The 16,931-nt window shown below is 36.7% G+C and overlaps 1 protein-coding gene across 1 annotated transcript; it reads left to right on the top strand.

Moving 5' to 3' along the window:
- The first annotated feature begins 1,059 nt into the window (after window positions 1-1,059).
- On the top strand, window positions 1,060-11,257 carry LOC110441190. Its single transcript, XM_021484295.1, has 3 exons — window positions 1,060-1,099; window positions 1,436-1,471; window positions 5,788-11,257. Exon 3 carries the CDS (start codon window positions 5,851-5,853, stop codon window positions 8,674-8,676), a length of 2,826 nt encoding a protein of 941 aa, XP_021339970.1. The 5' UTR covers window positions 1,060-1,099; window positions 1,436-1,471; window positions 5,788-5,850; the 3' UTR covers window positions 8,677-11,257.
- The last annotated feature ends 5,674 nt before the right edge of the window (window positions 11,258-16,931 follow it).

Raw genomic sequence — 16,931 nt, 5'->3', positions numbered from 1 at the left:
CTTCACCATGTGTCATTTACATCTATCTAGAAATGGTCAGTGGTATCAAAGACCTACAGAAAGTAAATATTTACTTCACCATGTTTCATGTACATCCTGATCAAAGTCCTGCAGAATATTTACTGACATTGTGTAGACCCATAACAAAACTCCCTGCTTTTTCAAAGAATTTATTATTAAACTTTTATTTCATGTTAACTGTGACAGAATAAATTCCACCAAGAATGTTGCAGTCATACTCAGTGCTGTGAATCCGCCATCTTAGGGTCACCACAGCTTACCTTAAAAACATGACCAGGTAAGGAAACACTTGTTTTAAAATGTGGTAAGCCAATTGAGAAAGTCAATCAATAAATATATATATGTTGACCCATTTTAGACTCACCAGTTTTACTTTGTTTCGACTAACATGGTGAAGGTATATGTCAACCAAAAATGATAAGTCATCGTTTTATTGGTTTTATAACAAACCACAAATAATTGATCAGCATCAATCTATAGATTTATTAAACAAAAGCTGTCGGGAAAAGGACTTTTTATATACATCAACTATATTTCGCATTTACACACATACGTCGATGTTCTATTTTTATAATCTGTGCTATTTGGATCATCACATCGCTTTAAACTCAATAATACATTATACAGGATGCACAATGTCTGCTGTCTGGGATACGATAATGTCATAAAACTGTAGATTCCTACTATACTCTGCATTATAGCTGATCGACCAAAGTGATGAGGAACGTACTAGCACAGCCCTGCTAACATATTTTGTATACACAATGCACTGTCGGTGACATTCGCTATCATGCGTGTCTGCTAGATATTGGTATGTCAAAGTAAATTATATATATGTATGTCATGATGTTGTAAACTTTATGAAAAAACAAATACACATATTACGTCGATGAGCATATATTAATTGTATTTTGTGACAGGTATGCTCACTTACCTTTAAGGAACACATGTATATAATGTTTTTGTTTCCAATAGTGTAAAGCTAACCAGGCTTTGTACTGCAGTGAGGGGATGTGACCTAGATTATACGGCGTGGGGCAGGATCCCTCCTCAAATTGTATACACATAAGCGTATAAGGTAAACATTCACTATCGAACCTGTTTATTCTGATTACTTTAATTAGGACTAGTTGCCTTTCAATTATTTCCATAGATTTAACCACTAAATGCTGTACATAAACATCAAACATTTGTTTATGCATGAAAACATAATTATGTGGCACGACAGGTCAATTCGGAACTGTGATGAACCTATCATTTTAGAGAAAACTAATGCGTTATCACTGAATTGAAATTTCGAATTGAAATAATGACATATATGTTTTCGTTAAAAAAAGAACAATTCTGATGGTGTTATTTCTTTAATATAATTACCGTAGAATAGTTGCTAAACTCATTTTCTATCCCACTGAAGCTTGTTTTCTTACGAAGACGAGGGAGAGACTGTTCGGTAAGTGTGTGAAATATATACTTCTAATACTAAACAAACTGTTAGAATATTGATTCATACAAACGTATACATAAATGATAATGATGACGAATCGAACTGTGTTCAGATATCTCGTTGAAAGCGTGTCGTTATAAACAGGAAATGGATATAAACTGCATTTGTATACATTCTATTTGGTTATAGTTATTTTGAACAGTCTAAATATAGATCCGTGTAGCGAGTATAAACCGACGTTACATTAGAGTAGAACTTGTAGTTTTAAAACATCATAGAAAATAGAGGTTTTCAACAAATTTTTGCGATGTGTCTACCTGATTTTATTCTCCAGAAATATAGCTCGTCTGTGCCCAAAAGCATAAAAAGCATATGCCACAGCGAAGCGAAAGTATGTTGTTTGGCGTCATCCTTTCAACACATAACGTAACCCCCCTCCCCCATCCCCTTTCGGATGCACCAGCTAGTTAGCTAAGTTTTGGTTAATGATAATAGAATTGATAATTAATTAATCCTTTTATGAGTTTAACGGAGTAATTGTGTAAACAAAGGTCTTACAGGGGTCCACGGAAGGGACAGAAAGGGAATAGTTTTGAGAAATAAGGGATTCCCATAAATTAGAGTGAAGTGTTGCCCTATACACATGTAAGTGGCCAATGCAATGGCATAGAGAGATCGCTTAATATATCTGTTTTAACTGTAGCGTCAGAGAACAAAACACGGTATTTTGATGAATCTACAATGTGACATATCTTAATTTGATTCTATGTTGCATAAAAATGAATGACCTATTTTACTATATCATTGCTCAAAAAAGTTATTATGAGGAATGGAATAAATTAAGTTCAATAACATATACATGTAATATTTGCATTATGCACACTATATAGTTGCAATAAATTACACTCTAAATACATAATCTTTTCACTTAATGCTTTATTAACTCCAATTAAGTGATAGTAATGCATTTTCTTTCAATTATATTCTTTTATGGCTTGACAATGAGGTATATGTACATTATAGACATAGGCACACGAAGGTGTTTCCCTTTTCTTATCTTATGGAGATGGCATTGTAGCATTGCCTTGACAAAACTTATTGATCGGTCCATGCTCGATGCAACACCCACATACACCTACTGAACCAAATCACTGCCTATTAAAATATAACGCGGTAATAGATACCAGTACTGGTATATTGAATCACTTCATTTCTTTAGCTCATCCGGTACGTCCGTCCGTCAACAATTTGTACGAATTACCTCTTCTGAACCACTTGATGTCATTTCAACAAATTTGATGGGAAGCCTTTTTTGCAGGCGGGGATTCAAAATGGTCCATTTTGAAGGGCTGTAAACCCCTACCCAGGGTCTTAGAAACAGAGTCGAAAAAGGAAATTTGGCATGCTGCTTTATGGGATTTGTTTCTGGAACTTAGGGATGAATATCAACCATATTTGGTTCGGCGCATTCTCTGGTTGTGGTGATTCAAAATCATACTTATTAAAGGACTGAACCTCGGGGATAAGGCGCTGGACCAAAGACAACTTAGAGCTCGGAAATTATTGAGATCACTACCCTTTAACTATATATTTAATTGCAAGGTATAAAAAAGTAAAGATATGTTGACCAGGATTGTTCCAATATCCTGCCTCATACTTAGATACTTTGACTAAGTCATAACTTTAAAACGGTTCAGATTCCTATCCTATAACCATACATGTATATACAATTGCTGGGTATGGGATACTTACACAACCATGATATCAGAATTGACTTCAGGGTCTTGCCACAGACCTAGGTGTTAAGCCACTTCGTCATGACTCTGAAAATTTCAATCAGCAACCTATGAACAGCGACCAGGCTAGATCTCAGGGTCTTTCTTCGTTCTTGTGACTTAGTCTCTGGCTTATGAAATATTTGAGATCCCCAACCCCATATTTCTAGAAAAATCTAATACATATATGCTTCCAGGATCGGCTTCGGGGCCTACCCTTCCCCTTCCAACTTGGTCTCTGTGTAAAAATATTGATATGGCTTAACCTTATAAACAAATTCATACTTACAGAATCTGCTCGATGTTTGCGCTCCATTCAGGGATTAAGCCCTACAGTGAAGGTCTTCATTGAAACAGTTGAGACCCCGACACTATAACAAATATAATAGACGTGCATGCATATTATTATCACACCTTTCAGATTTCATTTTTGAAGTCTTCATTGTATAACTGACGATGACCTCATCAAAATCGATTACTAACATATAGGCTCACACAAGAAGCACATTGATATAATATTGAAATGGTTATTGTTTATTGTAGATAATGATCCACTTTTGAAGGTCAAATATCAAAATGGATTAGATTGCATAAATTTAATGGATATCTATATTCAAAATAGTGTATAACAGTGTGTGTATGTATGTGTTTAACAAACATCAATGACTCGAATATTTTTAAAACAAAGCGTTTAATCTCAGCTAAATAGGATATTTTGTGGTTTATCACTTAAAACAAAAAATGTCCGGGGTGTAAGCGTCTGACATGTCACTGTTAATTACCTCCTTGTCCAGAAGTATTCACATCTTAATATATATCACATTACGTGCATATTGCATAATAATTTCATACGTTGCTTACTGCAGTTTACCTAAACAACAGAAAACGTTTCCCTCAGAAATTCAAATGTATTATTTGTCAGCAGGTACACAACTTGCGTCCATAACCCACAGTTGGGGGAATTGATGTAGAATTCGTCGTCCAGGAAACGTGAGAACAGCCACTTAACCAGTATACATACACGTCGGAGAATCTGTTTTACCAACAAACAGTACTCTTTATGTATGCTACATGTGCTTGCACTTGTATATGCACACCTAATGATATTCATATATGAGGGCTAAGTGTGCTGTGCTGAATCACGTACACCAGGCAAGACTGAACCCATCGGCGCAATAGAAATCATAAGACGCTATGAGATGTTCTCAATGCTCATTTATTGCTATTCTGTGTTTAGATTTCGTATGAACGCGTTCTTTTTAAAATCACAGCATGAATAAAACTTGTTAATCATCTTCGCGACATATTTAACAGACCCGCCTGCATGTAGCTTACTACAAATCTTTCAGAATTATAGTAAACTCTACTTGTCTCTTCAAAACCGTTCATTTAGGGTGAACTGTGCATATGCAGTCGCCACCCGCCTCCCCTCCATAAAATAGCGACAAACTCGCCTATTTAAACTAGATACTGACGTCCACTGAAGGATGTCTATGCTCTAAGTGAAAAACGCTAAAATTTAACACTTATTGTACGAACGAAATTAATCAGCTATGCCTCCTCTCATTTACAGCACATTAAAAACCCTTATACGTATCCCCTTAGTACGACACCAAAACAGTTGTATGATACAAGCAAAATTTTGAATTTGAAATTAAATTAATTACCTTTGCTAAAGACACATTACAAATGATTAGTACATTTATATAAGCAAGGTAGATATTATGTGAATAGGTAGACAGAAAGGAAAATATTTTATTATATTGTGGTCCTTCTGCAAACGCCTGTGACTATCTTAATGGTATGTTAAGATGATTTACATTTTTTTGCATCAAAGACATGGTATAATTTGAAATAAAATATTATTTTTTTGATAAAAGAAGTATTATATTTACGATCATGTCCAATGAAATGTGGTTCTCTCAATATTATGATATTCTATATTGAGTGAAGTGCCATAAGACTTTCACGTTACGTCATTTTCCCACATGATTCTATGTTATTTCACTTTTCTGAAATTAATTTTCCTGGCTTGTTTTTTGTCACAAAGTGATGAAATTTGGCACAAAGCCCCAGATATTATTTTTCCTATCAGGATAGTAAGGTTTATCTAAATTGGATGTAAAATAAAGGTTCCGGAAAAAAGTAAATTACCAGAGAATCCTATGGTGAAATTACGTAACGTGAAATAGTTAACGAGTCTTACCCGGAGTCTTAAGTGACTAGTAATACATATGCAATGTTTTTTTACTTTGTAACTTTACGTACATTGTATATTATAACGTGTTGGTTGCGTGGATCACACGACATGAAATACGTTAATTGAATCAAAATTGATGACGTTAAGTTTTAAAAAATCAAAAACAATCTGCAACATAATGATAGATTAGCAGAAAGTATACGACATGTTTTAAACAGATTATAATCAGTTATACATTTAAGAAAATAAACTATTTGTAGGCATTTGTTACACTCAATTTGCGATCATTTTTGTACATATTGATAAGTATACTTTTTAGAGATATAACGCCATTTCTATTTTTTCAGGATTGACGGAGTACCCTATCAACTAATATAAGATAGGACCTCTAGTCAACACTCAAATCAGACATGGGAAATGTGTTAGGTATGGATGGAGTAAGGATGGTTGCCGTTTTGTTTATGATGATGTGTTTAGTAGTCAATGGACAGACTACTTCTTCCTCACCTTGTAGCATATCTGCTGATAAGAACAGTGAGGATTTGGAGCAAGCACTCGAGCTTGGATACCATATGCTGTTCATGATATTTTCCTTCAGCAATGTTAGTCGAACAATCCCTATTTCTGTGGATACCCCTCAGCCCTTTACTTGGGTCCATGTGTCAGGAAACCACGGGAAGGGTCTTATTTGGCTCAGACAGAACTTTGAGGTGTTATCTTTGACGAGTCTGAGATACGGCGTTCATGATTTAGACATAAACCTGTCTGACAATCCAGAAGGATGTCTAAGTACGAAACCAGCATCAGATATTGCGAATGATGTGCGAGATTTCATTCTTAACAATTTTGCTGATCCCGTTACAAATATCACCTGGATTGGAAAAGAAGTATGCAACGCTAGATTCAGGGAACACGAAACTGGCACTGAAGTGTATTTTGTGTGTTGCAAAAAGGATGATTTATTCAAAACCACCTGCTATGAGCTAAAACGTAACAAATGGATGAACATATTCTTTCTGTGCATTCTGGTGTTACCGTTGATTGCACTTATGTTTGCGCCGTTGATGATACCGTTCGATCTATTCCGGGATAATGGAAACGACATATTCTTCCAGCATAAAGTTGACTCTGAACTTAATATCCATATTACAAAGCGTTCGAAGGAGCAACATGTGGAAAGATCCAAGTTAGAAATAAATGAAAAGTATTTTAAGGACATGCCAAGATTCTGTGAAACGCTAGCTACTCTTGATGATAATCAACGGTACGACTGCACTCTGGAGAAAATTCACTTCTATGTTGAAAGAGAGAACTTAATCGGAAAAGACGTCGATCCATTCGGACCTTTTACAATGCTTTACGATATGCTTGCTCGGTACGAACTACGGCGACGTGGATTCAGCGAGGGAAATTCGTGTCGGGAGTATGTTCGTATACTTTCCGGAAAGATTTTGAATACTGGGTATTTGTTACTGATCATCATATTAGTGAACATTCCTGTCATTGCTAGATTAGCGTTTTTCTTTACTTATACTTATCCCGATTGGTTTGTTGTTAACAGTCTGGAAAGCCTAAACCTAAATTCTAACCTTATACAATACAGTAGTTTCGGAGTCAGAATTATTCCACGCTTGGAGCTGTATCTTATATACCTCGTTCTAATTGGTCTATTTGTACTCGTGCAATTTTTCAAGATTCGGGGGACACGCAGAGTAGATGTTGTAATTGAAATTCTGAAACAGTGCCTGCGGGATTCTCGTAAAAGGCGAATCAAATTAGCGTTTCAGACGATATATAAAGCGTGCCGTTCCGTCGTCAACCAGAGCAGTATTAAAGGATGGCTACTTGCTTTTGTGTATTTCGTACTGTTTCTACCTTTTGTGGTTTTTAGCTTTGTCTTCTATCTGTTGCCAACAGTTAATCTGGTGTGCTCTATTCCCAGCTACCTATTCACTTATGTCCTTTCTAACAATTGCGGATGTCTATCGAGAAGCCGATGTGTACGAGCGATAGCTAAATACTTATCAGATGGGCTAGGGCTCAATCCAATTTTTCTAAACCAGACCGATGGTGGAGATCCAGAAGACGATGATAATGATGACGATAGTAACAAGTTGTGTTCACCAGCCGACATGCTTATCATACTAATTCTGGTCTGTACCTTGCCTTTTGTAATATTTGTTGTACTGGATTGTATATCGTTTTATATCGATATATTTATTTATGTCCTGATCGGTCTGCTCCTGAATGCTTCATTTACAACGAAATACGTGATTTTATCGCTCATGTTGGCTTTTTATATCCGTGATTTATTTGAAGGTGTGACCAAAAGCTACATCAAATTCAATAACACCATTATTACCGAAGCGATGAAGAAAACAAGAGGAGATATCCTCAAAGTGTCTCTTCTAAATGAAAATCTTCAGAAAAATACAGTATTTCAGTTGATTGACGAGACACCTCTCGGGGAACCTGATGCACAACAAGAAAGCGTCTCGCCAAGTGGCAACTTCAAGCTGACATACGAGGAAGGCAACCTGTCGTGGAAAACCAAACGGTTGATGTTCTTTCTTGACAGAAAAGATACATCATATATACCGAGGAAGTTTTTCTCAGAAGCATGTGTCATGGACTGCGTTGGCATACCGGGGCCACTCGATCAGAACCTTATTGATGTTATCAACAATATTCTACGGATCTTTAGCTTCTTATTCTTCATTATGCTTATTGCCCTGGCTTTCAGCGAAGAGTCTGGATCTCTGGGCACTAATCAAACACTTGCAGCCATAGCTGGAGGCTTGGTTCCCTGGTTATTTAGGAAGTATTTGCAGGCTCCCGAGGATGCCGGTGTTGACATAGAAAATCTTCATTTCCGTGAGGTTTTTAACGATCTCATCAGAAAATACAAAGAGTCATGGACTGTAGCCGATATTGAAATAGCAAACGTTCAGGTGTCGGCCGACCAACCAGTCACTGTAACGGATATAGAAGGCGGTGAAATTCGGGACCAGTCGGGGGAAAAGCTGTTAAAGGCAGAAAGTTTTAGCTCTCTCTCGGAGACCGTTGAACCAGAATCTGTAGCGAAGGACGAAGTGCCAGGTGAAAGTAGCGCTAAAAAGGAAAAGAATGCATATGAGCCTGAAACTAAAACTACTCGACAGAACTCACAATCTGATAACCAGGATCATTTAATTGTGCTTGTCAACAGGAATTCATCGCGATCTCTAGTAGTTTAGATTGGAACGAACACCACGTTTGTTTCCCATGATATTAAAATAGAGATATCGACATTTACTATTCCGTGCTAGATTGCATTGCGCCATTCGGCGATTACAACTAATAAGACAGACAGCTGAAAGACCTTGTGAAATCGCGAAACGGAAACGTTACATATGTATTGTAATGTTTAAAATCAATTAACAGCATACTACAGAATGCCTTTGTAAGTATAACAAATCAGTTTTAAGCTCGCTTTCCATGTACCTTTAGGCAATTTAAAAAGTAGTTTTAATTTAATCAATTGCCTCCCTGTTGGTGATACATACCAATTTATCTCATTTGATGGATACTTCCGCTATGATAAGTCTTCATCGAGATCAAACACGATATTTACATGTTGCAATCACTCATCGAAACATTGATTATGTCTTTTTTGTCTTATCTCTAATCATGTAATATTGAAAAAAAGTAATTTGGGTCATTTTCCTTTTCCGCTGATGGGCGTAGCCAGTCAAGGCTTTGTTGTCATGTCAGGAAAAAATGGGTTTGTGTAAAAGATAACTGGAAAAATAGGGGTGGATTTTTCATCCTTGTTTTGTCGCAAGGGGTTTGCTTTTGAGATTTGGGGTGATTAACGGTTGATTTTTCAACAATTTATTCTGAAATTCGTGATCCTAAACATGCTTAAAATATAGCATCCTCTAAAATGATCCCTTATGACAGTTAAAGGGTCTCTGGCGAATGCGCGTGCGAGCCCGAATACTGCACTACATTTCTCCTTTTAAAGCTGGTGAAAATTAACAGGAATATGGCAATTTGCCACTTGTCTTTACGTTAGATTTTTATAATGCATTTGCCTTCAGATCACAATTTCAAACCTCTGAATTTCATCAATGAAACAGAAATTTCAAACATTAAAGTTTTCTATTACATTTTATTGTAATTGCTCGTTTGGTATTGTCATGTATTTTTGTAGATCTGTGTTTAAAGTATTTCTGACCAGATGTCTTTTTACCTTTTTTTTTATCATAAATATTATGAGATATGGAATATACGTCAGCTGTATTTTCTAAAAGCCTTTTTTGTTTTGTTTAAACATATATTTTGTAAATATGTTTTCCTTTTTATATTATATCTTTTTATACTCTTTGATATTGAAGTGTTCATAAAGCAGAGAAACACCTTGACGGAAGCAATGTGTTTTGATAATTACTTTATAATAAAATATAATGGTTACATTTTTGTGCAATTTTTGATCTTCCATGAACACCTCACAGACTGCTGTATCCGGTTTTCAAATGAACACTACATTTTCCCTTCCGTTACTTGGTGTGCTTATTGAATTTGAATTGTAAATATCTATTATGCAGCGGTTTACCTGCGATGTATGCCCAAGGAATTGAGTTCTTAGAAGAACGTCACTATCTGTATGTGCCTTGTTATGATTGTCTCTATAATATTGAACTAGAGAACGCCTCTCCTTCTGAATCAACGCAAACATATATATCGATGCTTACACTACTTATAAAGAGGACGGAATCCGTTATTGTAACAAATAAATTTCAATATCTAGAGTCTAATATATATAGGATCTTACATGAGTTTCCATTTCATATGAGATTTATGAAACGAGTCAAAAGTTTTTCTAAAATGAAAAATTCGTGACAAGTTTCATAGTATCATAGGAAATGAAATCGAGTGTAAAATCCTTTTTATCTCATAATCAAGATTTGTGGCATTTATTAGTGTAACACGACAATTTTCATGCCACTTTGAAATGTAAAAAGCCGCCATTTTGACTCCAGTGCATAAGTCTGTGACGTAATGTACTTGTCCTAGGCGTGACGTCACGATTGAAACAATTAACACTTACAACCAATCACAGGGCTGATAGGTCATATTACATGGGTTGATAAACAAAACCCCCCACAACATTGGTACATTCACTGGATATTACAGTATATAATGGAATAAATATAGATAAAAAGAAACAAATCACCCGGTGAAAGATATTTTATATCTCATTTAAACTACATTATGATTGACTCTTTACCTTCCACCTCCTACCGGAACGTTGGAAACCACTACAGTAACAATGCAAGTGAACACCTAGTCTCACAATATTTCTGTTCAGCGTATTTGTAAACTTAGGTTATATTTGGAAAAAAATAAAAGAAATGTACAACAAACGAAATGTATACGATCGTTTATTTCAGTCAAACAAGACTATGATTAGATTTCACTTGTGACGTCATAGTGTTGCTCGTTGTCATCATAATAGCAAAGGCCATTTAGAACGTCATTGTTAATTACTAGTATTGCGTATGAGTGTTCCGTATGGGAAACATGCGTAGAAATGTGAGACACAAGGGTTACATTGATGGTAATAGTGGTACCAGAGTGTATTGATGTTGTTACCACTGTCACTGACCATAGTGAGTAACAATCGAAATACAATGTGTGTGTACAATCTGAGCAAACATTCACAAATACAAAATAATGTTCCTGTTTTATCGTCCTCTCCTCTCAATCTAATATGTTATATCTTAAACTGTTTGTATTTTAATGAATATTAAAGATGTATTAATTTGCAACAAGTACTTGTATTGTAGTTTGTATTTTTGTCGGTCTTAACAGAAACCAACTACAGCTTCATCAACGGAAATCTTCAGTACTGAACACTAACTGGTCTCTGATGGAGATATAATTGAAGCTCGTCTCTGCTTGCAATGTTGCAATAATCATATAATTAAGATGCGGGAAAGTTCTCAATCCTGATTGGTTGTTCCTTTCCGGACAATAAATATGTTTGAGCTCACTTGGTCCAACGTATTCCTTACCTTGGTGTCAGTCGTCTTTCGTCCGTCCGTCCGTCAACAATTTCTTCAATCAAAAGACTTAATATGAACCACTGATTGGAATCTAAACATTTTTTTGGACTGGAACCATCTCTAGGTGGTGAAATTCAAAATAAAATGTATAGATGGTACAGCTGACCCTTGGAAGTCAGAGGGATAGGGCTGTATTTGGTAGTTTGGCTCTATTGCGTTACGCGACCTCTGGAATATGGCTACAAGTGACAACCAAATTTAGTTGGAAGTGTTCTTAGATAATTTGATTCAAAATATAAAGAAATGAGGGGCTGATCCCAGGTTGGCTTAGGGGCGGGACCCAAGGAATTATTTGGAAATATTGGTTTAAGCGACTTCTTCTAGGAACATAGGGGTGGATATTAACCATGTCTGGTTCGTAGCTTTCACAGGTAGTGGGGACGGAGGAGCAGACCCCCGGGTCTAGGGGGCGAGGCCAAAAGGAGTTTCTGACTTGGAAATTACTTATATCCTCACGCTGAGACCATATTTAGTTGGAAGTATATACAATTGCTGATACCAGGATAACTCCGGGGTCAGGCCCCAACCCTGGATATCATGTCATTGTGTCATAGCCTTGAAGCCGTCGAGATACCCACCCAGTCACAATGGATAGAGACGCTGTGCATAAAGAAACCAGCACAATCTTGATATTAGAATATATACTCTAGGGTCTGATCTCTGGGGAATAAGTTTCTGGAGAACAACTGTGAAATAGTTGAGACCCCGCTCTAAAAGCATATAGAATACACATGTGCTACCATGATAGCTGCAAAGTCCATTTCCACCAATTATGTCTTAGTCCCTTGGTCATGTCTTAGAAACGGTTAAGATTATCATCCCATAATCATATATACAGTTGTGGTTCATGGAATTAGAAATAAAAATATTTCTCAAAGATTGACACTGGAGTCTGCCCACGCCCATAGGGACTTACAGTTTAGTTCCTGCGTCATGACATACACACATCTGAGAGCCCTACCGATTAACAATATATACAATAGCTTACCATGATGATTCGGATACACATGCTATACTAGGATTGGCCCCGGGGACTGGCCTAGGATTGGCCCCGGGGACTGGTCCTGTACCCGGGATATTATTTGCAATATTGCATTCAGTAATATTTCTTTGCTGTGGTAGCTTATATATTCTTATGAAAAGTGTAATCCCTCTGGCCTTGTTATATTTATATATTGTTTTTCACAAAACGGTTGGGCGAACGTCTTATGATGTCATGCATAAAGTGACGTCGATCGATTAATGTTGCTAGTAGCATCACAAAGCGGCAGAAAATGTACCAGATCAATGGGGAAATTAGTAAAATATTGATGCTGCAGGAGACGAATAATGGTAGGAAATAAGACAGTTAATTCAGGATGCCGACAATTTTGTTTAAGTATGTAAATCTGTTTATTTCCTATTCTTCATCAGTCAGAATATACCCGGCTGGTTTAAATGGGTCTTCGTGACAAAATCTAGCACATGTATACTGCGGACACCTCGATTAACTTCTCTCAATCGAAAGATGTTTTCACAAAAAAATGTTTAATTTAATGCACCAATTAAGAATATGTTTATACCAAATTAATATAAATTAAACTAGCGCTCTGGGAAAATACATTGAAAATGATCTTCCACCCAAACAAATGCAATGTGTTGTCGGTGACTAAAAACAAAACTCCAATAGTCCATAATTATACTTTACATGAACACATACTGGAACATCTTAGTCAGGCCAAGTATCTGGGTGTAACACTATCATCTGACCTTAAATGGGATTCACATATAAATACTATCTGCCCAAAAGCAAATTCTACGCTAGGCTTTTTAAGACGAAATCTTAAAATTGGCTCAACATCAGCCAAAGTACAGGCATACAAATCATTAGTTCGACCATCACTTGAGTATGCCTGTACAGTATGGGACCCTCACACCCAAACAAATATTGACAAGTTGGAAATGGTCCAGCGAAGGGCAGCGCGCTATGTGCTCAATAAGCACAGGTACAACCATCGTACCTCCAGTGTGTCAGAAATGTTGGACCACCTAAAGCTGCGCCCTCTAGCAGATAGACGTAGAGATGCTCGTCTGACCATGCTTCATAACATTGTAAACCAGAAAGTCGCTATCGTAAAATCAGACAGATTAATCCCTACAGTTAGAAAATCCCGAACAAACCACCAGTTTTCGTATCAAATTCCCCACTCAAAAACCCAGACCAGAAAGGCATCATTCTTCCCTCGAACTATACCCGAGTGGAATAAACTCCCACCTGACATTATTTCGAGCCCTACAACGGAATTATTCAAATCAGCCCTCTACCGTCACCTTTCAAACGCAAATAAGACCGTCTCGTATCTTTTAAAAACAATCTCTTTCCATGTTTCACTCCTCGTCTGACATTTTATCTTCAACTTGTTGAAGTTGGTCAGTACCATTTAGAAGTAGAAGAATATGAACAGAGTGAAGAATAGATACTAGTGAACTGTAAATTTGCCAAAGTAAATTGATTATAATTATTAATGACCAGACTATAACCTGTCAGGAAAGATTACAGCAATTAAACCCGACAAAATTAGGTTAATCAAGCAAGATGATAAGGTCAATGTTAATTTTCAAAAGAAAATATGAAATTGAAATGTTAGAAAATAAAAAGTTTGGAAGTATATCATAAAAAACACATTCCTCATAGCTAAATATTGATAAACGTATAATTCGTAAAGATTTAAAGTTTGTCATAGATACGAATATGCCTGTCAATTGACAGTCCTTCAATAACAGTATCACTATCAAAGTATTGCAAAGAGTTCAGCAAAACGATCCGAACTATATATCAACTTAATAAAAGACAATAAAAGTGTAAAAAGATCTATTGTAAATTGGAAGTTTGAAGATAATCTTGATTAATAGGATGATAATTATATACAGTATTCCTTATTCCATAGGAACCTTTCGGATTTATTTCATTCCGTAATATTGATCAACCAAATGTACCAAATCGCACATTTGCGCGGAGAGAAGCATACATGGGACGAATGGTTGTTAAATCGCACAGTTGTGTGCACCATGTGTGGATGATGTGTGGACGTTGTACGCACGATGTAAAGAATGTATGTACGATGTGCGCACGCTAGTTTTGATGCGTCGTGCGATCACACAACTGTAGAAAAAAACCTGACGCCGGACAGACGGACGGACGGACGGACGGACGACGAACGCCGCGCCACGGCATAAGCTCGATTTGCTTTTCGGACAATAAGGGTATACTAATTTGGACGTACTTGTAAGAAGAATAAGACCTTAGGGTTAAGCGCCTTCCATAACGTCGATATTCATATGGCACCAGGAAATGCAGATGTAGATAATCCAAATTAGATCACGGTGGCCACTATCAAACTTACTCATAATCCTCTTCATCAACACCCATCTCCCGACACTTGTTTATCATTTTTTTGGCCACACCATTTGACAACTATTATGGAAATCTGATATTTGATACACAACCCATGACATTGAATCACACGGTGGGCAAGTAAACATCGTAGGCAGGTATGTTACCTTAAAGGAAGGTAAAGTTACCGATTGGAACTCAAAATCTTTAATGATTAGCAGGTTATCGTCGTTCGAAAAATAGGAAAGTGGTTTGTCATTCAATCAGTCAGTGGGGTTAGAATATCGGGCTAAATAAATACAGACAGTTTCTAATCTCATGTATATATGTTTAGTAAATTATATGCCCTATTTCATTCACCAAAATGAATTCATATCAGGATAAACAAGGCCTCAATTAAAGACTTCCTAACAAAGTCATAACATCTAATTAGATATCAATGTTAGGTAAACGCAACAAACTGTTATGATTAGTCTTCCTTAAAAAAGACTTTTACGACTATAATTATGATTAAGTACACACTGTTTTATAGTGTTCTTTTATAATATCAGGCTACCGAGTTCGAACACTCCACTTTTCTTGTTTTATTTTCATTTTTATTTTCAAACATCCCAATTTCAATTGCATAGTATCATGTATTTGTTATGGAATATTTCTTTTGAAAAAGTCATAAACACATATTTCACGGTGGTGATATTGGTAAAACCATAGTTTAACTTGTTAAACTTGTTAACAGTAAACCGGTACCTCCAGTGTTAAACTACCAGTCGTACAAAACCAAATGTGAACGCTCTAGAACCAAACATATACGCGGAAGAGCTGAACGCAGACTTGTTAAAGCTGTGAGCGTTTTAGACGTTGTAGATACTGTCTGCTACCTTTCCGAAATAAAAGTTACCACATGTCACATTACTCTAGGAGTCACATCAGGGGTTGTGACTCCGGCCTCGGTGATCGTGATGACCGATAGAGGGTAACAAGCTTTTTTTATTATTATACCTCATTCATATATTCCTGTTTCTGATCAGTCAATACGGTATCACGTGATTAGAAACAATCGTTATGTCATCCGCAGTAGCGCTGCATTACTACTACTTTTGTTATGTCGCCCCCAAATCGTTATATTTCCCTCGCCATGAGCCCTCTCGTGAGCCTCTCCCGAGAGTCTCCAGAAGTAACGTGCTAGCATAGGATATTCCTAGAGAGGTTCCGGGTAGCGTTTCTATCAACAAAGATGGCTGCTTCTGGCAGGTATCGTCTGCCGTCTGAGGCAGGAATGCAGAAGATATTGCAGGAAAAGGATTCGAAGAATACGAAATGAATAATTAACGGGTCAGTGGAGTCATTCCGAAACTTTCTGCAGTCAACAGGCCGTGATAAAGTATTTGAGAACTTTGATAATTGAACTTTAGACCGTCGGTTTGGGGAATTTTTGATGGTCGTTGTTTCCGAGAAGACGGGACTCCTCACAAGAGATGGTCTATGCACAGCCTAAAGTACGGATTAAAAAATTATATGACGGAAAAGATGGACTTGGATATAGACGAACACGAGTTCTTATCATCGTCCAATATGTACAAAGCCGTAATTTGTGATTTGAAATAGAAGGGATATGGGAAAATGTATCACCACCCTCCAATATCTGACGAGTATTTGAAATATCTTTATTCCGGAAAAACGCCTGAATTTTATCTTGGAACTACGTGTGGCCCATAACAAAAGGTTTGGTTTGAAATTATGTACAACCTGTAAAGAGATATTGTGGACATTTTACACATGTTACATGTTTACATTAGTTAACTTAATAAATGTTTGTCATTAAATAACGTTGTCTTTTTACTTCATCTCCTAGTATACCGGGTAGTCGTGACTTATCATATTTCTTATTTTTATTCGTAATAATAAAACAATTGATTCACTCATTATGGTTTGACCACCTTCGAGTCGTTATGTCACCTTCGGGTGACATAACGACTCTCAGCTGGTAAAATCGTCATGTCACCCCATA

This window comes from Mizuhopecten yessoensis, unplaced genomic scaffold, assembly GCF_002113885.1.
Source record: "Mizuhopecten yessoensis strain PY_sf001 unplaced genomic scaffold, ASM211388v2 scaffold715687, whole genome shotgun sequence".
Classification (NCBI taxonomy): Eukaryota; Metazoa; Mollusca; class Bivalvia; order Pectinida; family Pectinidae; genus Mizuhopecten; species Mizuhopecten yessoensis.
The sequence above is the reverse complement of the archived record's forward strand: the minus strand, read 5'-3'. Positions and strand labels throughout refer to the sequence as shown.